Raw genomic sequence first — 21,525 nt, forward strand, 5'->3', positions numbered from 1 at the left:
ACGTGGGGGGGGGGGAAGGGTGGTCGAGAGAGCGTGAGGGGGTAGAAGAGGGAAAGGTGGAGAAGTAGAGAGGGCGACATCATGATGCTGTCGAATTGATTTAGAAAGTAATCTGGGCGATGTATCGGAAGGGAGGGCAAGTTACAAGTTACAAGAGTGAAAGTTACTATTGAATCTGCTTCCACCGCCCTTTCAGGCAGCGCGTTCCAGCTCACAACAACTCACCGTGTAAAAAATATTTCTTCTCATTGCCCCCTCTGGTTCTTCTGCCAATTATTTATGATCCGTGCTCTTTGGGACCGACTTTCAGACAGTTTCTCCCCAACTATACTTCATCAAAACTCTGTGTGATATCAGCTCTGTAGTCTGGCAGAGCCTCCAAGTTAATACATTCTTTGCCCCCAGAAGAGGTTTTGTTTGTGAGATAAAGGTGGGATTTCGGAGGGACGAGTACCTGGAGCTGTGGATTATCCATGGCCCGGACAAAGACTGAGGATTCGACTGTCGCCGAGCGGATTGTGTCAGTGCGTCCAAGGTGAAACATCCGCAGGGAGGCACTTTCATAGGTTGCACACGGCTCCCCGTAAATCCTGACGGGAGACACAAGCACAGCAAGATGGTGAAGGGAGGTGGATTCCTGCTCATCTCCTGTGTAGAGAGAGGGGGGGAGGAACGGGGGGAGAGAAGTAGAGAGGGGGGGAGGAACGGGGGGAGAGAAGTAGAGAGGGGGGGAGGAACGGGGGGAGAGAAGTAGAGAGGGGGGGAGGAACGGGGGGAGAGAAGTAGAGAGGGGGAGGAACGGGGGGAGAGAAGTAGAGAGGGGGGGAGGAACGGGGGGAGAGAAGTAGAGAGGGGGGGAGGAACGGGGGGAGAGAAGTAGAGAGGGGGGGAGGAACGGGGGGAGAGAAGTAGAGAGGGGGAGGAACGGGGGGAGAGAAGTAGAGAGGGGGAGGAACGGGGGGAGAGAAGTAGAGAGGGGGAGGAACGGGGGGAGAGAAGTAGAGAGGGGGAGGAACGGGGGGAGAGAAGTAGAGAGGGGGAGGAACGGGGGGAGAGAAGTAGAGAGGGGGAGGAACGGGGGGAGAGAAGTAGAGAGGGGGAGGAACGGGGGGAGAGAAGTAGAGAGGGGGAGGAACGGGGGGAGAGAAGTAGAGAGGGGGGGAGGAACGGGGGGAGAGAAGTAGAGAGGGGGAGGAACGGGGGGAGAGAAGTAGAGAGGGGGAGGAACGGGGGGAGAGAAGTAGAGAGGGGGGGAGGAACGGGGGGAGAGAAGTAGAGAGGGGGGGAGGAACGGGGGGAGAGAAGTAGAGAGGGGGAGGAACGGGGGGATAGAAGTAGAGAGGGGGAGGAACGGGGGGAGAGAAGTAGAGAGGGGGAGGAACGGGGGAGAGAAGTAGAGAGGGGGAGGAACGGGGGGAGAGAAGTAGAGAGGGGGAGGAACGGGGGGAGAGAAGTAGAGAGGGGGGGAGGAACGGGGGGAGAGAAGTAGAGAGGGGGAGGAACGGGGGGAGAGAAGTAGAGAGGGGGAGGAACGGGGGGAGAGAAGTAGAGGGGGGGAGGAACGGGGGGAGAGAAGTAGAGGGGGGGAGGAACGGGGGGAGAGAAGTAGAGAGGGGGGAGGAACGGGGGGAGAGAAGTAGAGAGGGGGAGGAACGGGGGGAGAGAAGTAGAGAGGGGGAGGAACGGGGGGAGAGAAGTAGAGAGGGGGAGGAACGGGGGGAGAGAAGTAGAGAGGGGGAGGAACGGGGGGAGAGAAGTAGAGAGGGGGAGGAACGGGGGGAGAGAAGTAGAGAGGGGGAGGAACGGGGGGAGAGAAGTAGAGAGGGGGAGGAACGGGGGGAGAGAAGTAGAGAGGGGGAGGAACGGGGGGAGAGAAGTAGAGAGGGGGGGGACGGGGGGAGAGAAGTAGAGAGGGGGGGGACGGGGAGAGAAGTAGAGAGGGGGGGGACGGGGAGAGAAGTAGAGAGGGGGGGGAACGGGGGGAGAAGTAGAGAGGGGGGGGACGGGGGGAGAAGAAGAGAGGGGGGACGGGGGGGGGGGAGAAGTAGAGAGGGGGGACGGGGGGGGGGAGAAGTAGAGAGGGGGGACGGGGGGGGGGGGGAGAAGTAGAGAGGGGGCACGGGGGGGGGAGAGAAGTAGAGAGGGGGGACCGGGGGGGGGGGGAGAAGTAGAGAGGGGGGACGGGGGGGGGGGGGAGAAGTAGAGAGGGGGGACGGGGGGGAAGAAGTAGAGAGGGGGGACGGGGGGGGGGGGGGGGAAAGAAGTAGAGAGGGGGGACGGGGGGGGGGGGGGGAAGAAGTAGAGAGGGGGGGGACGGGGGGGAGAGAAGTAGAGGGGGGGGGACGGAGGGGGACGGGGGGGGGGAGAGAAGTAGAGAGGAGGGGGACGGGGGGGAGAGAAGTAGAGAGGGGGGGGACGGGGGGGGGAGAGAAGCAGAGAGGGGGGGGACGGGGGGGGGGGGGAGAGAAGCAGAGAGGGGGGGGAGGGGGAGAGAAGTAGAGAGGGGGGGGAGAGAAGTAGAGGGGGGGGGGGAGAGAAGTAGAGAGGGGGGGGAGGGGGAGAGAAGTAGAGAGGGGGGGGAGAGAAGTAGAGGGGGGGGGGAGAGAAGTAGAGAGGGGGGGGGAGAGAAGTAGAGAGGGGGGGGGAGAGAAGTAGAGAGGGGGGGGGAGAGAAGTAGAGAGGGGGGGGGAGAGAAGTAGAGAGGGGGGGGGGAGAGAAGTAGAGAGGGGGGGGAGAGAAGTAGAGAGGGGGGGGAGAGAAGTAGAGAGGGGGGGGGAGAGAAGTAGAGAGGGGGGGGAGAGAGAAGTAGAGAGGGGGGGGGAGAGAAGTAGAGAGGGGGGGGAGAGAGAAGTAGAGAGGGGGGGGAGAGAAGTAGAGAGGGGGGGGAGAGAAGTAGAGAGGGGGGGGGGAGAGAAGTAGAGAGGGGGGGGGGAGAGAAGTAGAGAGGGGGGGGGGAGAGAAGTAGAGAGGGGGGGGAGAGAAGTAGAGAGGGGGGGGAGAGAAGTAGAGAGGGGGGGGGGAAGAGAAGGAGAGGGGGGGGGGGGAGAGAAGTAGAGAGGGGGGGGGGGGGAGAGAAGTAGAGAGGGGGGGGGGGGGAGAGAAGTAGAGAGGGGGGGGGAGAGAAGTAGAGAGGGGGGGGAGAGAAGTAGAGAGGGGGGGGGAGAAGTAGAGAGGGGGGGGGGAGAGAAGTAGAGAGGGGGGGGGGAGAGAAGTAGAGGGGGGGGGGGAGAGAAGTAGAGAGGGGGGGGGAGAGAAGTAGAGAGGGGGGGGGAGAGAAGTAGAGAGGGGGGGGAGAGAAGTAGAGAGGGGGGGAGAGAAGTAGAGAGGGGGGGGAGAGAAGTAGAGAGGGGGGGGAGAGAAGTAGAGAGGGGGGGGAGAGAAGTAGAGAGGGGGGGGGAGAGAAGTAGAGAGGGGGGGGGAGAGAAGTAGAGAGGGGGGGGGAGAGAAGTAGAGAGGGGGGGGGAGAGAAGTAGAGAGGGGGGGGGGAGAGAAGTAGAGAGGGGGGGGGAGAGAAGTAGAGAGGGGGGGGGGAGAGAAGTAGAGAGGGGGGGGGAGAGAAGTAGAGAGGGGGGGGGAGAGAAGTAGAGAGGAGGGGGGGAGAGAAGTAGAGAGGGGGGGGGAGAGAAGTAGAGAGGGGGGGAGAGAAGTAGAGAGGGGGGGGAGAGAAGTAGAGAGGGGGGGAGAGAAGTAGAGAGGGGGGGGAGAGAAGTAGAGAGGGGGGGGAGAGAAGTAGAGAGGGGGGGGAGAGAAGTAGAGAGGGGGGGGAGAGAAGTAGAGAGGGGGGGGAGAGAAGTAGAGAGGGGGGGGAGAGAAGTAGAGAGGGGGGGGAGAGAAGTAGAGAGGGGGGGGAGAGAAGTAGAGAGGGGGGAGAGAAGTAGAGAGGGGGGGGAGAGAAGTAGAGAGGGGGGGGAGAGAAGTAGAGAGGGGGGGAGAGAAGTAGAGAGGGGGGGAGAGAAGTAGAGAGGGGGGGGGGAGAGAAGTAGAGAGGGGGGGGGGAGAGAAGTAGAGAGGGGGGGAGAGAAGTAGAGAGGGGGGGAGAGAAGTAGAGAGGGGGGGGAGAGAAGTAGAGAGGGGGGGGGAGAGAAGTAGAGAGGGGGGGGGAGAGAAGTAGAGAGGGGGGGGGAGAGAAGTAGAGAGGGGGGGGGAGAGAAGTAGAGAGGGGGGGGGGAGAGAAGTAGAGAGGGGGGGGGAGAGAAGTAGAGAGGGGGGGGAGAGAAGTAGAGAGGGGGGGGGAGAGAAGTAGAGAGGGGGGGGGAGAGAAGTAGAGAGGGGGGGGGAGAGAAGTAGAGAGGGGGGGGAGAGAGTAGAGAGGGGGGGGGAGAGAAGTAGAGAGGGGGGGGGAGAGAAGTAGAGAGGGGGGGGAGAGAAGTAGAGAGGGGGGGGAGAGAAGTAGAGAGGGGGGGGGGAGAGAAGTAGAGAGGGGGGGGGAGAGAAGTAGAGAGGGGGGGGGGAGAGAAGTAGAGAGGGGGGGGGGGAGAGAAGTAGAGAGGGGGGGGGAGAGAAGTAGAGAGGGGGGGGGAGAGAAGTAGAGAGGGGGGGGAGAGAAGTAGAGAGGGGGGGGAGAGAAGTAGAGAGGGGGGGGAGAGAAGTAGAGAGGGGGGGGGAGAGAAGTAGAGAGGGGGGGGGAGAGAAGTAGAGAGGGGGGGGGGAGAGAAGTAGAGAGGGGGGGGGGAGAGAAGAAGAGAGGGGGGGGGAGAGAAGTAGAGAGGGGGGGGGGAGAGAAGTAGAGAGGGGGGGGGGGGAGAGAAGTAGAGAGGGGGGGGGAGAGTAGAGAGGGGGGGGAGAAGTAGAGAGGGGGGGGGAGAGAAGTAGAGAGGGGGGGGAGAGAAGTAGAGAGGGGGGGAGAGAAGTAGAGAGGGGGGGGAGAGAAGTAGAGAGGGGGGGGAGAGAAGTAGAGAGGGGGGGAGAGAAGTAGAGAGGGGGGGGGAGAGAAGTAGAGAGGGGGGGGGAGAGAAGTAGAGAGGGGGGGGGGAGAGAAGTAGAGAGGGGGGGGGGAGAGAAGTAGAGAGGGGGGGGGGAGAGAAGTAGAGAGGGGGGGGGAGAAGTAGAGAGGGGGGGGGAGAAGTAGAGAGGGGGGGGGGAGAAGTAGTGAGGGGGGGGGGGAGAAGTAGAGGGGGGGGGGAGAGAAGTAGAGGGGGGGGGAGAGAAGTAGAGGGGGGGGGAGAGAAGTAGAGGGGGGGGGAGAGAAGTAGAGGGGGGGGACGGGGGAGAGAAGTAGAGGGGGGGGGACGGGGGAGAGAAGTAGAGGGGGGGTGACGGGGAGAGAAGTAGAGGGGGGGGGACGGGGGAAAGAAGTAGAGGGGGGGGGACGGGGGAGAGAAGTAGAGGGGGGGGACGGGGCGAGAGAAGTAGAAAGAGGGGGACGGGGGGAGAGAAGTAGAGAGAGGGGGACGGGGGGAGAGAAGTAGAGAGAGGGGGACGGGGGGAGAGAAGTAGAGAGAGGGGGACGAGGGGAGAGAAGTAGAGAGAGGGGGACGGGGGGAGAGAAGTGGGGGGGGACGTGGGGAGAGAAGTCGAGAGAGGGGGGGACGGGGGAGAAGTAGAGAGGGGAGGGACGGGGGAGAAGTAAAGAGAGGGGGGGACGGGGGGAGAGAAGTAGAGAGGGGAGGGGACGGGGGGAGAAGTAGAGAGGGGAGGGGACGGGGGGAGAAGTAGAGAGGGGAGGGACGGGAGGAGAAGTAGAGAGGGGAGGGGACAGGGGGAGAAGTAGAGAGGGGAGGGGACGGGGGAGAAGTAGAGAGGGGAGGGGACGGGGGGAGAAGTAGAGGGGGGGACGGGGGGAGAGGGGGGGACGGGGGGAGAAGTAGAGGGGGGGGACGGGGGAGAAGTAGAGGGGGGGGGACGGGGTGAGAAGTAGAGGGGGGGGGACGGGGTGAGAAGTAGAGGGGGGGGACGGGGGGAGAAGTAGAAAGGGGGGGGACGGGGGGGAGAAGTAGAGAGAGGGGAGGGACGGGGGGAGAAGTAGAGAGAGCGGGGGGACGGGGGGAGAAGTAGAGAGAGCGGGGGACGGGGGAGAGAAGTAGAGAGAGGGTGGACGGGGGGAGAGAAGTAGAGAGAGGGGGGGACGGGGGGAGTGAAGTAGAGAGGGGGGGGGACGGGGGGAGTGAAGTAGAGAGGGGGGGGACGGGGGGAGTGAAGTAGAGAGGGGGGGCACGGGGGGGGAAGAGAAGTAGAGAGAGGGGAGGGAACGGGGGGAGAAGTAGAGAGAGGGGGGGGGACGGGGGAGAAGTAGAGAGGGGGGGGAACGGGGGAGAAGTAGAGAGAGGGGGAGGGACGGGGGGGGGGGAGAAGTAGAGAGAGGGGGAGGGACGGGGGGGGGGAGAAGTAGAGAGAGGGGGCGGACGGGAGGGGGAGAAGTAGAGAGAGGGGGAGGGACGGGGGTGGGGAGAAGTAGAGAGAGGGGGCGGACGGGAGGAGTCGAGGGGGGGGAATACAGGGAGGGGGATGGGGGTGGGCGGGGGAAGGGGAAGGCAATGACTAGCTGTGGAGCGGGGAGAAAATACAGGTCCAAATGGTTTCAACTTCCCTCTAGTTAAGAGTTCCCAACTTTGGTTGGATTTATTCCTGGAGGTTTCAACACATGGCCTCTTGCCTTCAACTGCCCTCACCCGGTCAAACAGCCTTGCTCTCACCTCAAAGTTTTTAAAATATAATTAACAAAGGAAAATGTTCAAAGAAAATTTTTTTTTTAGTGCCCTTATAGATTTTGCTCTTGTGTTACTTACAGGAGATTAATCATCAATTCCTAGTAACTCGAGAGCAACCCTGGAGGGTTGACAACTACCCTCAGGTACCTCACCCCAATGTCCATGTGATTGTTAGCAGCTTATTCCACCATGGAGTTCAGGGAGATCAGCGCTTGCAACCATGGCAACCATTGGGCAGCCCTTCCCGCAATTTAGATTAGATTAGATTAGATTAGATTAGAGACACAGCACTGAAACAGGCCCTTCGGCCCACCGAGTCTGTGCCGAACATCAACCACCCATTTATACTAATCCTACACTAATCCCATATTCCTACCAAACATCCCCACCTCTCCCTATATTTCCCTACCACCTACCTATACTAGTGACAATTTATAATGGCCAATTTACCTATCAACCTGCAAGTCTTTTGGCTTGTGGGAAGAAACCAGAGCACCCGGAGAAAACCCACGCAGACACAGGGAGAACTTGCAAACTCCACACAGGCAGTACCCGGAATCGAACCCGGGTCGCTGGAGCTGTGAGGCTGCGGTGCTAACCACTGCGCCACTGTGCCGCGCTTCCGTGTGTTAAACTGCTAATCTGGACCTTGCTGTCAGCAGTGGGTTCAATCTTGGTTAGTCAGTCAAAAAGTTACACAAAGGCCCTTAAATAACACTGCCAATCCTATTGACATCAGTAACTCACCTCCTGACTCCCCAAAGTCTGTCCACCATCTACAAGGCACAAGCCAGGAGTGTGATGGAATATTCTCCACTTGCCTGGATGGGTGCAGCTCCAACAACACTCAAGAAGCTCGACACCATCCAGGACAAAGCAGCCTGCTTGATTGGCACCCCATCTACAAACATTCACTCCCTCCACCACTGACGCAGTGGCAGCAGTGTGTACCATCTACAAGATGCACTGCAGCAACGCACCAAGGCTCCTTAGACAGCATCTTCCAAACCCGCGACCTCTACCAACTAGAAGGACAAGTGCAGCAAATGCATGGGAACACCATCACCTGCAAGTTCCCCTCCAAGTCACACCGGACGTGGAACTATATCGCCGTTCCTTCACTGTCGCTGGGTCAAAATCCTGGAACTCCCTCCCTTGCAGCACTGTGGGTGTACCTACCCCAAATGGACTGCAGCGGTTCAAGAAGGCAGCTCACCACCACCTTCTTAAAGGCAATCGGGATGGGCAATAAATGCTGTCCTTGTCAGTGATGCCCACATCCCATGAACAAATTAAAAAGAAAAAATAGCTGTACATCCAAGTATCTGAATTTTTGAGATGTGAGAAGGTGCTGTATAAACACAAGTCTCACTTCCATTTTCAAATAACATTTTGGGACCCAGTCTATGAATAATTTGAGACATGGTGAGTGTAGTGTGTTTGGGATGAACAGGTGACTTGGACCTCGGGTTGCCAAAGCTCTTCTCCACTGGTGGTTTACCTCACCTCATGTCTGGCTCTGTTGGAGACTCACTGATATTGACTGATCACAGCGATCAATCTCTAACTCCATTATCATTAGATCATGGACTACCAGGATGGTAAAAGGGGAACTCAATGGATTTTGATCATTTTTCAATCTAGCAATTCCTACATTTCTATCCATGCATTCACTGACCCAACATCCTCAGTTTATTGCACTCAGGAAATAGAATGGTGAGAAAACCAGGAATAGATGCAGTAATTGTGTTCAGTTCTGGGCACTGCACCTCAGGAAGGATATATTGGCCTTGGAGGGGGCGCAGCGCAGATTGACCAGAATTGATAACAGGGTTTAAAGGGTTAAATTATGAGGACAGGTTGCAGAGATTAGGCTTGTATTCAGCTGAGAGTGGAAGATTAAGGGCTGATCTAATTGAACTATTAACAACTAAAAGATTTGATAGGATAGATCGAGAGAAACTATTTCCTCTGGTGGGGGGAGTCCAGATCAAGGAGGCAGAACCTTAAAATTAGAGCCAGGCCGTTCAGGGGTGATGTCAGGAAGCACTTCTTCACACAGAGGGGAGTGGAAATCTGGAACTCTCTCCCCCAAAAAGCTGTTGAGGCTGGGGGTCAATTGAAAATGTCCAAACTGAGATTGATAGATTTCTGTTGGGTAAGGGGATTAAGGGATATAGAACCAAGGCGGGTAAATGGAGATGAGAACAATTCAGCCATCATCTAAACAAATGGTGGAACTGGCTTGATGGGTGAATGGCCTCCTCCTGTTCCTGTGAACAGACAGTCAGTCAAGTGTTCAATGAGGCGGAGGAGAGGGTACAGTACTGGTGCTTGAAGATGCAGAACGAATGTTTGCACCACCTCCCATCTGTGAGGGAGTTCCATTGGAGTGAAGCTGCAATGGGAGTGGGAGTTGGTGGGCGGAAGGGTCAAATCAGAGCTTGGATTGGCCGACTCTGAAACCCAGCAACTGTTTGTTTGGTCTTGTTGGGGTTACTCACTGAGCTGGGGCAGGGGCTTTGTCAAGGCCTTGGCGAGAGCGCGGAGGAGATTTACTAGAATGATCCCCGGGATGAAGGACTTCAGTTACATGGAGAGACTGGAAAAGCTGGGATTGTTCTCCTTGGAGCAGAGAAGGTTAAGGGGAGATTTAATAGAGGTGTTCAACATTATAAAAGGGTTTTTCCTTATTTACTCTGTTTCCATTGGCAAAGGATTTAAGGTAATTGTCAAAAACCAGAGGGGGATAGGAGGAGAATTAATTTTTCTTTTTTACACAGTGAGTTGTTGTGATCTGGAACGCGCTGCCTGAAAGGGCAGTGGAAGCAGATTCAATAGTAACTTTCAAAAGGGAATTGGATAAATACTCGAAGGGGAAATATTTGCAGGGCTATGGGGAAAGAGCAGGGATAACTCTTTTTCAGAAAGCTGGCACAGGCACAATGGACTGAATGACCCCTTCTATGCTGTGTCAATCTATGTACTGGACAGGTGAGGAACAAATAAGCAGAGTGGGTGTGGAGTGATGATTCTCACACCTGTAATAAGCCAGCTGCAGAGCGACCTGGATAAAGGCGTCCGGGCTCATCTTCTGGGACTTCACAAAATCTTTTCCAAAGTGCTGGAACACGAAGCATTTTATATCAACGTCACGCACCATCCTAGTGAGAAAGGAGGACAACATTAACGTCACCACTGTCAACAAAGCCATCATTAGAATTACAGGATTGTTACAGTGCAGAAGGAGGCCATTTGGCCCATCGTGTCCGCACCGGCTCTCCACTTGCTGGTTCTCCCATAAGTGGCCATACTTCATTTACGAGCCCAGACAATGTGTGTCGGTGGGCTATTCAACCGTATGGGACATCAGAGCCAAGCCCTCACCGGACATGCACACACCTTCCAGTAAGAGTCGTTGGATGGCAAAAAAGGGACAAGAGCCATGGTTGATTGTACTCTCCATCCACAGTAGTATGGGGGCACTGAGGCCAATTGCACCCTCACTACCTTCATCCCAAACCTTCCAGATGCTTCGCTGAGGGGAGGGGGGGGGGGGGGGGGGTTAACATGGTGGAGGGGATTGGACCTGGGCACCTGGTACAACATGCATTTACCCATCGAGTCAGAGAAACTGCCTCCAGAATAAAATATAATTCTTTACCCAGGTGATGGCACACAGCTCTCCAAGTTAAACATAAAAAAATGTAAGATCATAAGAAATATGAGCTGGCGGAGGCCATTCGGCCCTTCAAATCCGCCCCACCATTCAATATGATCACGGCTGATCTTCGACCTCCACTCCACCTTTCCACACTATCGCCCAAATCGCACAATTCCCTTGGTGCCCAAAAATTTACCAGCCTCATTCTTGAACATATTCAACAACTGAGTATCCACAGCTCTCTGAGGTAGAAAATTCCAAAGATTCGCAACCCTTTGAGTGAAGAAATTTCTCCTCCTCTCAGTCTGAAATGGTTCAGCCCTCATCCCGAGACTTTGCTCTCAGTTCGAGACTCTCCAGCCAGGCGGAAACAGTCTCTCCGTGTCTATCCACTCAAGCCCTCACAGAGGGTTTCAATGCAATCATCTCATTCTTCTAAATTGCTGCCAAAATAAGCCCATTCTACCTAATCTCTCCTCATAGGAGGACCCTCTCATCCCAGGAATCAATCCAGTGAATCTTTATTGCACTCCCTCTAAGGTAAGGAGATCAAAACAGTAAACAGTACTCCTGGTGTAGTCTCACCAAGGCCCTGTACCATTGCAGCAAGTTCTCCTCCAAGCCACACACCATCCTGACTTGGAACTATATCACTGTTCCTTCACTGTTGCTGGGTCACAATCCTGGAACTCCCTCTCCAACAGCACTGTGGGCGTACCTGCACCCCACAGACTGCAGTTGTTCAAGGAGGCAGCTCACCACCACCTTCTCAAGGGGTGAATAGGGATGGGCACTAAATGCCCCCCTGCCAGTAATGCCCAGATCCCGAGAATGAATATTAAGAAAAAGTTCTCACATGTTGAGGTTCTGCTTTGCTTTCTCGATGTCCCTCTTTATGTCAGGCGTGATGTTGAAACGGAGCTTCCGAGGCATGGCCAGTGGAATCATGGGAGAACGAATCATCACTGAGGTGTTGCTGAAATACAAGAGACTCAATGAGTGTTTGTTTATTTAGGGATTACATAGAATTTACAGCACGATCAGGCCATTCGGCCCAACCAGTCTGTACTGGTGTTTATTCTCCACACAATCCTCCTCCCACCCGACTTCCTCTCACCCTATCACCATATCCTTCTATTCTTCCACCCTCATGTTTATCCAGCTTCCCTTTAAATGTATCTATACTATTCACCTCATCCACTCCCTGTGGTAGTGAGTTCCACATTCTCACCACTCTCTGGGCAAAGACGTTTCTCCTGAATTTTCAGTTGGATTTATTAGTGACTATCTTATATTGATGGCCCCTAGTTCTGGCCACCCGACAAGTGGAACCATCTTCATTACGTCGACCCAATCGAAATCTTTCCTTTTCTTTTTTTGAAGATGTGTCCTTTTTGTCAGGCCTCTGCAGCCTGCTTGCCAGAGGATACTTGTACAGGGAGCAGGGGATCCCTGAATGTGATGGGTGATTAATTGGATAGCTCTTTCAAAGAGCTGCGCAAACACAATGGGCCAAATGGCCTCCTTCTGTGCTGTATGATCAGCCAGGTATTTCAAAATCCCATCTCGTCAAATCACAATTTGCAGATCAAGCCACTGAACAGTAGGAGATGGGGAGGGTTTGCTACTCTCGGCACAGGAGGTTACCAATTGCGGGAAGTGGTGGGAAGGGTCTGAGGGAATGTTATCCCTGGTTTGCTCACTTGCCAGCCATGGCTAGGAACATAGGAGCAACAGTAGGCCATTCGGCCCTTCGTGCCTGCTCTGCCATTCGATAAGATCATGGCTGATCTGGTTGTGCTCTCAACTCCAATTTCCTGTCTGCTCTCTATAACTCTTGACTCCCTTCCCTATCAAAAATCTATCTAACTCAGCCTTGAATAAATTCAATGACCCAGCCTCCACTGCTCTCTGGGGAAAAGAATTCCACAGATTAGCGAGCGAGTGGGTAGCAATGTTGCCCGAGTCAGAAGGTTACCGATTCAAACCCCACTCTAGAGACTTGAGCACATAATCCAAGCCCACACTCCCAATGCAGTCTTGAGGGTGCACTACACTGTTAGAGGGGCCCGTCTTTTGGTTGAGACACTAAACCAAGACTCCGTCTGCCCTCTGAGGTGGACGATCCCATGGCACTATATAGAAAGAGAAGCAGGGGCGTTCTCCCCAGTGACCTGACCAATATTTATCCCTCACCCAATATCACTGAAAGCGACTATATGGTCATTATCCCCTTGCTGTTTGTGGGATCTTGCTGTGCGCAAATTGCCTGCTGCGTTTCCTACAACAGTGACTGCACTTCAAAAGTACTTCATTGGCTGTTAGATGTTTTGTGGTGTGCTGAGATCATCAAAGGTGCTGTGCAACCAAGTCTTTCTTACATCTCCTACATCTGGGGTGTTGGACCAATTGGAGCGCTCTTTCAAGGAGCTGGCACAGGCACGATAGGCTGAATAGCCTCCTTTTGTGCTGTAAGATTCGATGAACCTTACCATCAGTTTTGACTGGCACTGGCTGAGCCCTGGCAGTGGGCTGCCTGACTGGGCGAGGTATTTGGCATCAATGGCGGAGAACAGGGGGAGAGAGGGTAACAAAAGGACAAACATGAAAGAGCCAGACCCACATCCAGACATTCACCGCTTCCTAGGTAACTGGGAAATTTTGTATTCTGACCTGTTCCCTCATCCTGCGAGCCCGCCCACAAAATTTGTAATATAAATGACCACATTTGTGACATTATTTACCACATAAATGTTATGTCTACAAGAGCAGGTCAGAAGCTGGGAATTCTGTGGCGAGTAATTCACTTCCTGTCTCCCCAAAGCCTGTCCACTATCTACAAGGCACAAGTCAGGAGCGTGATGGAATACTCTCCACTTGCCTGCATGGGTGCAGCTCCAACACTCAAGAAGCTCAACACCATCCAGGACAAAGCAGCCCACTTGATTGGCACCCCATCTACAAACATTCACTCCCTCCACCACTGACGCACAGTGACAGCAGTGTGTACTATCTGCAAGATGCACTGCAGCAATGCACCAAGGCTCCTTAGACAGCACCTTCCAAACCCCCGACCTCTACCACCTAAAAGGACAAGGGCAGCAAATGCATGGGAACACCACCACCTGCAAGTTCCCGTCCAAGTCACACACCATCCGGACTTGGAACTATATCGCCGTTCCTTCACTGTCACTGGGTCAAAATCCTGGAACTCCCTTCCTAACAGCACTGTGGGTGTACCTACACTCCAAGGACAGCAGCGGTTCAAGAAGGCGGCTCACCACCGCCTTCACAAGGGAAATTAGGGATGGGCAATAAATGCTGGCCTGGCCAGTGATGCCCTCATCCTGTGAATAAAATAAATGAATCTAGAATCTTACCAATACTCAAAGACATGGTCCAGTAAAGCAATAATGGGCGGTCCTTCTGATGGAGAATGCTCGTAAACCAAACCACAAGATCCATCCTCTCCGATAATGAACTGGAGAAAAACCCCAAAAAGATATAAGTTATGTTAGCTGTTCTCAGTTGGGACAGTGAGAGGTGCTGCCACTGGCTGCTATACCTCAGGTTTGCGAGAGTGGTGGGGGGAGCGGGGGGGGGTGGTGCTAGGGAGCGGTGCTGGGATTGGGAATCAAAAGAAAAATTAGCCACAGTTTTCTCTTCTCTTCACCACTGTCCAGTAACCCCTGCTGGAATCTGACAACGTATCTGCATGTTGGTTGAGGATAGGATCTAGCTCGGGTTGAATGCCCCTTGTGGTCGAACAGCCTGTTGCGGATTTTTAAAAAAGGCCCCTTAGATGTGGCACTGGAGAGTGACCCGTATCTGTGGATCTCTACTCAAAGGGAGGATTAGCAGCTCAGGTCAGATTCTTTCAACACTAAAAAAAAAAATATTTGTTTTATTCATACATTAGGACAGAGAAAACGGAGAATGCCGAAGCTGGGGGGCAGGAAGTCATTGCTCATGAGTGGAATAGAGTGAGGGGACGGGAAGAGAAAGTCAGCAAGGAGAGGCAGGAGCCGAGGAGTGGGTGGTGTGGAAGGAGGAGGAGGAAGAGGAGCAGGAGGGGTTGGGGGGGGGGGCAAGAGGTGCTTTGGGCTGCTATCTAATAGCCAGGTACGAGTGTACCCGATGTCCCGTCTCTCTCTCCCTCCCCCGAGGGCTGGTGCTTCCAGAAGAGGAGTCGGAAGAGCTGAGAAAACAAAAGAACCTTTAAAACAGGAAAATAAAGTTTAAAAATTCAGTCAAATATTTGGAAAAAATTCACATGCAGAATTATTAAAGTTTCACGCTTCCAGATGCACCCTCGCTTGCACCCAGACACACATACTGATACTACCAGACTCCCCAGATAGACACACATGCACTCCGCTCACTGCCCACCAGCCAGACTAGTGTTTCTTCCCGCCTCGCACCTGTAGCGTTTTGTCGAACCACCTGTTGCCGCTGTTCCACCGACTGCCACCACCGTGCAGCATCTGTGCTGCTATGTGGCTCATATAAAGTTCATCTGACACCTTTGGCACTGGAGCGTCCAGGCTGACAGTGAAGATGCTTCTCTGGATACATTTAACAGACTCCTTGTTAACCTTATCTGGAGGGAGCAAACAAAACAAGCACAACCTCAAAATGAAGCAGAACAGCAATACAGCTGAAGTTGACTCTGCCACCCCAAATAATTATTTATAATGTATTCCATTACCACAAAATACGACGGTGAATTATCCTTTGATACACATTCACAGTTCAGTGTGAGCATGCAACCCAGTCTATGCTGAGTTGGCTGATTTCAGCCGAAATTCTGATAGAGGGGCTGTAACTGGCCACTGTGACCCCGGGGTCCTGCTCCTGATCCCCAAACAATTCCCACCGGTATGTGGACTTGCATGAGTGTTGGATAAACAGGAGATCAGACTGGGCATCAAAATTACATTCCAGGATTAAATAAAGACTTGCATTTCCATAACATCTTTCATGTCCTCAGGACCTGCCATAATGCTTTACAGTCAATTGAATTGTTGTCACTGTTGTAATGAGGGAGCCAGTTTTTAATAGCAATGTGACAATGGCCAGATCATGATGTTTTAGTTGTTGATTAAGCCATAAATATTGGCCAGGACATAAGGAGAACTCCCCAGTTTTTCTTCAAAAAGTGCAGAGATATCTCTTATATCTCTGTGAGAGGGAATATGGGACCTCGGTTTAACATTTCATCTGATAGACGGTACCTTCGACAGCCAGTTGCTCCCTTGGTACCGCTTCCTCCGACAGGGAGATGCTCCCTCGTTTATGCCCCCTCCGACACTGCGGTGCTCCCTCAGTGCTGCACTGGGAGTGTCAGCCTGGATTATGTTCTCAAAGTCCCTGGAGTGGGGTTTGAACCCATGACCTTCTGATTCAGTGATGGGAATGCAACCCACTATGCCACTGGACACCAAAATATGCTTTTGTGATGAATGGCCACTCAGAAGAGGTACTGGAGAGCTGGTGTCTACATACTGGACCCAGTTATCACACATTTAGGAAGAGAAACAAAAAGTAGAAGATACACAGTAATGGTTCCCAGGCTGATTATAAATGGTCTTGCTTCACTGTCACTTTTTAGGATATCTTAGACTCGTGAAAATATTGCCATGTGGCAGTTACAATCATCCGTGAATTTAACTCCTGGGTCCCGCTGACTCTTTCCCTCGCTTCCAAGCACTTTATTCCTGGGTCCCGGGCTCTCTCTCTGTCTCTTCCTCACTCCCAGGCATTTGACTTACTCACAGAACACACTGGGACCCTCAAAGTATAGGATGGCATCAAGTTATTCCTTCCCTTGTGTGCTGGGTGTTTTCAGGAGACCAACCTTTAATAAGAGTGTTGTAAGCATTCGCCCAGCTGTTTCGATGGCCGGTTGTAAGGATCCCGATCGGCTCCTTGTTTGTCTGGAGTGACGAGTGCCAGATCTTCTCCAACTGCATATAAATCTGGTCCACAGTCAGGGGGCTGCCATCACTGTTGTACACAAACAGCTCAAAGAACTGCAAAATACAGACAGCAATCATTAACTTCAACTGTGGAACTGAAGGACACAGATCAGAGCGGGTCAAGGTCAACCCTCTGGTACTGGGCTGAGATAACAATCTCATCTGGAGTAATATTAAGTGGTTTTCAGTTGGCCTCAGTGCCCCTGGAGTGGAGTGGATTGGGTAAATAATCAGTCAGAGTCCTCACTCCTGATCACCAGGGAATAAACCCTGGACATGGAGCTCAAGGCTGGATCGGGCCTACTGTGAAGCCCACGACACTTGAATAGGCTGCCTTTTTCTGACACCGCTCAAAGTCTCAGCTCACGTGACTAATGGTCTCTTGCACAAGGTACTGGAAAGTAATCACTGTTCATCGAGCTGCGCAATCCCACCCCGTAACACCTTTTCTGACATATTGGACAGGAAGTAATATATTAGGACCCAATCTGTGAGTAATTTGAGACACGACATGTGGTGAGTGTAACGTGCCCGAGAGGAACAGGTGACATTGACCTATGGTTCCCAAAGCTCTTCACCACTGTGGGTTTTCCTCACTTGTCTGGTTCTGATTGATCGCTGTGATTATTCAACTCCATTATCATTGTAAAATGGGACTACCAGGATGGTAGGTGGTTAATTAGATGGGCCCTGGTCTTTATTAATCTAGCAATTCCTCTGTTCCGCCAGAATAGGAGATGGAATGGGGGGGGGGGGGGGGGGGGGGGGCGGGAAACATGAGGAAAAGAAAACTTCAAAACGATAGGAACATCATTAAGCTTAAACACCTGCAAGAAACCCACCTGGAAGTTGTGCACAACTGTAATGTGTGTTGGTTTTTTAGTCTGACTATAGTTGACGACAGAATCGCTTTTGGAACCCGGGATCCGACAGGATGAGAGAATCTGGTAGTACTGGTTCATGCAGAGTGGGCTGCCCCCCAGAGCCTCCACAGGAAGGGTCTCACTGTGAGAAAGAACGAGAGGGGAAAGTCTTCATCTATTCAGTCTTATAGACGGTACAGAGCAGTAACAGCGAGCACAGCAAGTTAAAAAATTCTCATCCTTCTGTTCAATTCCCTCATGACTTTGGCCCTTCCTATCTCTGTAACTTCCTCCAACATTCCTAGATCACTGTGCTCCTCAAATTCCGGCACGTTGCGCATTTTCAATTTACAACGTTCCACCATTGGCAGCCGTGCCTGGCTCCCAAACGCTGGAATTCCCTCCCTAAACCTCTCTGCCTCTCTCTCCTCCTTTAAGATGCTCATTAAAACCTAACTCGTTGATCAAGCTTTAGTTCAGCTGTGCTAATGTCTCAATCTAGCTGCAAATTTTGATTACGCTCCTAATGATGTTTCACTATGTTAAATGTGCTATATAAATGTAAGTTGTTGTTTTAAGGGGATCTGGAAGAAGTGCTTTGTACAATTGGCAGCAGTGTTCCTGTGGCAAACTGCCTGATAGATTGAGGGGAAACCTGTGTGGAATCACCTGATTTATACTGCACTTTTGGTACTTGCTGTTAATCAATGGGGCTAAGTTAACATTCCCATTAATTGTCAAATCTATATTACCCACCAGTTCCCTGGTAAGCACCACTCTGACATAAACAATCCCCATTTCCTTTATCTTTCATCTCAGTTTAGTGACGGAATGTGATTCAGTACTTACTTGTCAATCATGGTTTTAAAGTCCAGAACACCAGAGATCAGCTTGGCAGCAAACCTGTTAGAGAGTTGAGACAGACGTCTGTATTGAACACCAACTAAGTGCAACAGGCCATGCTAGACCAGGAGCGATCTCTGCTTTTGACTATCTGCAGCAATGTTACTCATTAACATTCGGCGAGGGCCACATTCCCAGAAATAAAGGATTTGCATTTCTATAGCGCCTTTCACCACCACAGGAAGTCCCAAATGCTTTAGGAACATAGGAGCAGGAGTAGGCCATTCATCCCATCGAGCCTGCCCCATCATTCAGTATGATCTTGGCTGATCATCCACTACAATGCCTTTTTCCCACACTATCCTCACATCCCCTTATGTCATTTGTATTTAGAAATCTGTCAATCTCTGCTTTAAACATACCCAATGACTGAGCTTCCACAGCCCTCTGGGGTAGAGAATTCCAAAGATTCACAACCCTCTGAGTAAAGACATTTCTCCTCATCTCTGTCCTAAGTGACTTCCCCCTTGTTTGGAAATTGTGTCCCCTGGTTGTAGACTCCCCAACCAGGGGAAACATCTTACCTGCATCTACCCTGTCTATCTCTAAGTATTTTGTAGGTTTCAATGAGATCACTTCTCATTCTTCGAAACTCTAGAGAATACAGACCCAGTTTCTCCAATCTCTCTTCATAGGGCAGTCCCACCATCCCGGGAACAAGTCTGGTGAACCTTTGTTGCACTCCCTCTATGGCAATAATATCCTTCCGATGGTAAGGGGACCAAAACTGCACACAGTACTCCAGGTGTGGTCGAACCAAAGTTCTATACAATTGAAGCAAGATTTCACTACTCCTGTACTCAAATCCTCTTGCGATAAAGGCTAACATACCATTAGTCTTCCTAATTGCTTGCTGCACCTGCAAGCTAGCTTTCAGTGACTTATTAACAAGAGCACCCAGGTCCCTTTGTACATCTACACTTTCTAATCTCCTACCATTTAAGAAATACTCTGCACATCTGTGCCTCCTACCAAAGTGGATAACCTCACATTTTTCCACATTATATTCCATCTGCCACATTCTTGTCCACTCACTAAGTCTGTCCAAATCCCCTTGAAGCCACTTTGCATCTTCCTCACCACACATTCCCATCTAGTTTTGTGTCAACTGCGAACTTGGAAATACTACATTTGGTCTCCACATCCAAATCATTGATATATATTGTGAACAACTGATCCCTGCAGTACCCCACCAGTCACAGCCTGCCAACGCGAGAATGTCCATTTATCCCTAATCTCTCCTTTCTGCCTGTTAACCAATCCATGCCAGTATATTACCTTCTATCCCATGTGCTTTAATGATTTCCCATTCATAAATCCATGTTGACTCTGCCCAATCAGATCATGATTATTCAAGTGTCCATTTATCACATCCTTTAGAATAGATTCCAGCATTTTCCCAACGACTGGTATAAGGCTAACAGGTCTGTAATTCCCTGTTTATTCTCTCCCTCCCTTCTTAAATAGTGGGGTGATATTTGCAACCTCCCAATCTGTAGGAACCGCTCCAGAATCTACAGAATTTTGGAAGATGATCACCAATGCATCCGCTATCTCCATAGCTACCTCTTTCAACACTCTGGGATGTAGAATATCAGGTCCTGTCAGCTCACATTCATATTCTACTCTCCCTTTCTTTATCAGTTTCTTCATCTTCCTTTGCTGTATTATATAATCATTGAGTCATACAGCACAGAAACAGGCCCTTCGGCCCATCGTATCTGTGCCGGTCATCAAGCACCGACCTATTCTAATCCCATTTTCCAGCACTTGGCCTGCAGCCTTGTATGCTATGGCATTTCAAGCGCTCATCTAAATACTTCTGAAATGTTGCGAGGGTTCCTGCCTCTACCACCTCTTCAGGCAGTGTGTTCCAGATTCCATGACCCTCTGGGTGAAAACATTTTTCCTCAAATTCCCTCTAAGCCTCCTGCCCCTTAACTTAATCCTCCCAATCCTCAGGTTTACTACTATTTCTAGCAACTTTATAGGCCTTTCTTTTTAATCTTATACAATCCTTAACTTCGTTATCCACGGTTGACTGCCTTTACTTTTGTAGCCCATGAGTACTTTCGATGTGTAGTCACTGCTGCAATGTAGGAAATGTGGCAGCCAATTTGTGCACAGCAAGGTCCCACAAACAGCAATGGAATATATGATCAGGTTAGCTGTTTTATTGATTGAGGGATAAATATTGGCCAGGACACTGGGAAGAGCTCACCTGCTCTTCTTCAAAATAATGGCCGTGGGATCTTTGACATCCACCTGAGGGGGCAGACAGGGCCCCATTTTAATGTTTTATCACAAAGACAGCACCTCAGACAATGCAGCACCCCCTCAGTACTGGCACTGGGAGTGTCAGACTAGATTATAGGCTCTCAAGTCTGTGCAGTGGGATATGGACCCATGACCTTGTGGCTCAGAGGTGAGGATGCTACCCACGGAGTCAGAGAGAGGACTTGGTGGATGATGAGTCCAGGGAAGGGAGTGCAGATAGTCTGGGTCATGTCGTTATCAAAAAGGAGGAGGTGTTGGGTGTCTTGCAAAGCATTAAGGTAAGTAAGTCCCCAGGGCCTGATGGGATCTACCCCAGAATACTGAGGGAGGCAAGGGAAGAAATTGCTGGGGCCTTGACAGAAATCTTTGTATCCTCATTGGCTACAGGTGAGGTCCCAGAGGACTGGAGAATAGCCAATGTTGTTCCTTTGTTTAAGAAGGGTAGCAAGGATAATCCAGGAAATTATAGGCCGGTGAGCCTTACGTCAGTGGTAGGGAAATTATTAGAGAGGATTCTTCGGGACAGGATTTACTCCCATTTGGAAATAAACGAACTTATTAGCGAGACGCAGCATGGTTTTGTGAAGGGGAGGTCGTGTCTCACTAACTTGATTGAGTTTTTTGAGGAAGTGACGAAGATGATTGATGAAGGAAGGGCAGTGGATGTTGTCTATATGGACTTCAGTAAAGCCTTTGACAAGGTCCCTCATGGCAGACAGGTACAAAAGGTGAAGTCACACGGGATCAGAGGTAAGCTGGCAAGATGGATACAGAACTGGCTCGGTCAAAGAAGACAGCGGGTAGCGGTGGAAGGGTGCTTTTCTGAATGGAGGGCTGTGACTAGTGGTGTTCCGCAGGGATCAGTGCTGGGACCTTTGCTGTTTGTAGTATATATAAATGAATTGGAGGAAAATGTAGCTGGTCTGATTAGTAAGTTTGCGGACGACACAAAGGTTGGTGGAGTTGCGGATAGTGATGAGGATTGTCAGAAGATACAGCAGGATAGAGATCGGCTGGAGACTTGGGCGGAGAAATGGCAGATGGAGTTTAATCCGGACAAACGTGAGGTAATGCATTTTGGAAGATCAATACAGGTGGGAAGTATACAGTAAATGGCAGAACCCTTAGGAGTATTGACAGGCAGAGAGATCTGGGCGTACAGGTCCACAGGTCACTGAAAGTGGCAACGCAGG

The 21,525-nt window shown here is 51.9% G+C and overlaps 1 protein-coding gene across 3 annotated transcripts in view; it reads right to left on the reverse strand.

Moving 5' to 3' along the window:
- Positions 1-247: 247 nt before the first annotated feature.
- The window catches only part of LOC137362503 (carnitine O-acetyltransferase-like), a 45,299-nt gene continuing 24,021 nt past the window's right edge, over positions 248-21,525 (reverse strand). For 2 of the 3 annotated variants that reach the window (XM_068026885.1, XM_068026886.1), the window contains exons 5-12: positions 18,002-18,055; positions 17,132-17,294; positions 16,169-16,343; positions 14,733-14,911; positions 13,692-13,792; positions 11,168-11,287; positions 9,689-9,811; positions 249-590 (exon numbers count right to left, since the gene is read on the reverse strand). In XM_068026885.1, coding sequence (XP_067882986.1) covers positions 326-590; positions 9,689-9,811; positions 11,168-11,287; positions 13,692-13,792; positions 14,733-14,911; positions 16,169-16,343; positions 17,132-17,294; positions 18,002-18,055 — 1,180 coding nt within the window. In that variant the 3' untranslated portion in view covers positions 249-325. Of the gene's footprint in view, positions 591-9,688; positions 9,812-11,167; positions 11,288-13,691; positions 13,793-14,732; positions 14,912-16,168; positions 16,344-17,131; positions 17,295-18,001; positions 18,056-21,525 lie in introns of all 3 variants that reach the window. The other variant, XM_068026888.1, reaches the window with a different exon arrangement.

This window comes from Heterodontus francisci, unplaced genomic scaffold, assembly GCF_036365525.1.
Source record: "Heterodontus francisci isolate sHetFra1 unplaced genomic scaffold, sHetFra1.hap1 HAP1_SCAFFOLD_1637, whole genome shotgun sequence".
NCBI lineage: Eukaryota > Metazoa > Chordata > Chondrichthyes > Heterodontiformes > Heterodontidae > Heterodontus > Heterodontus francisci.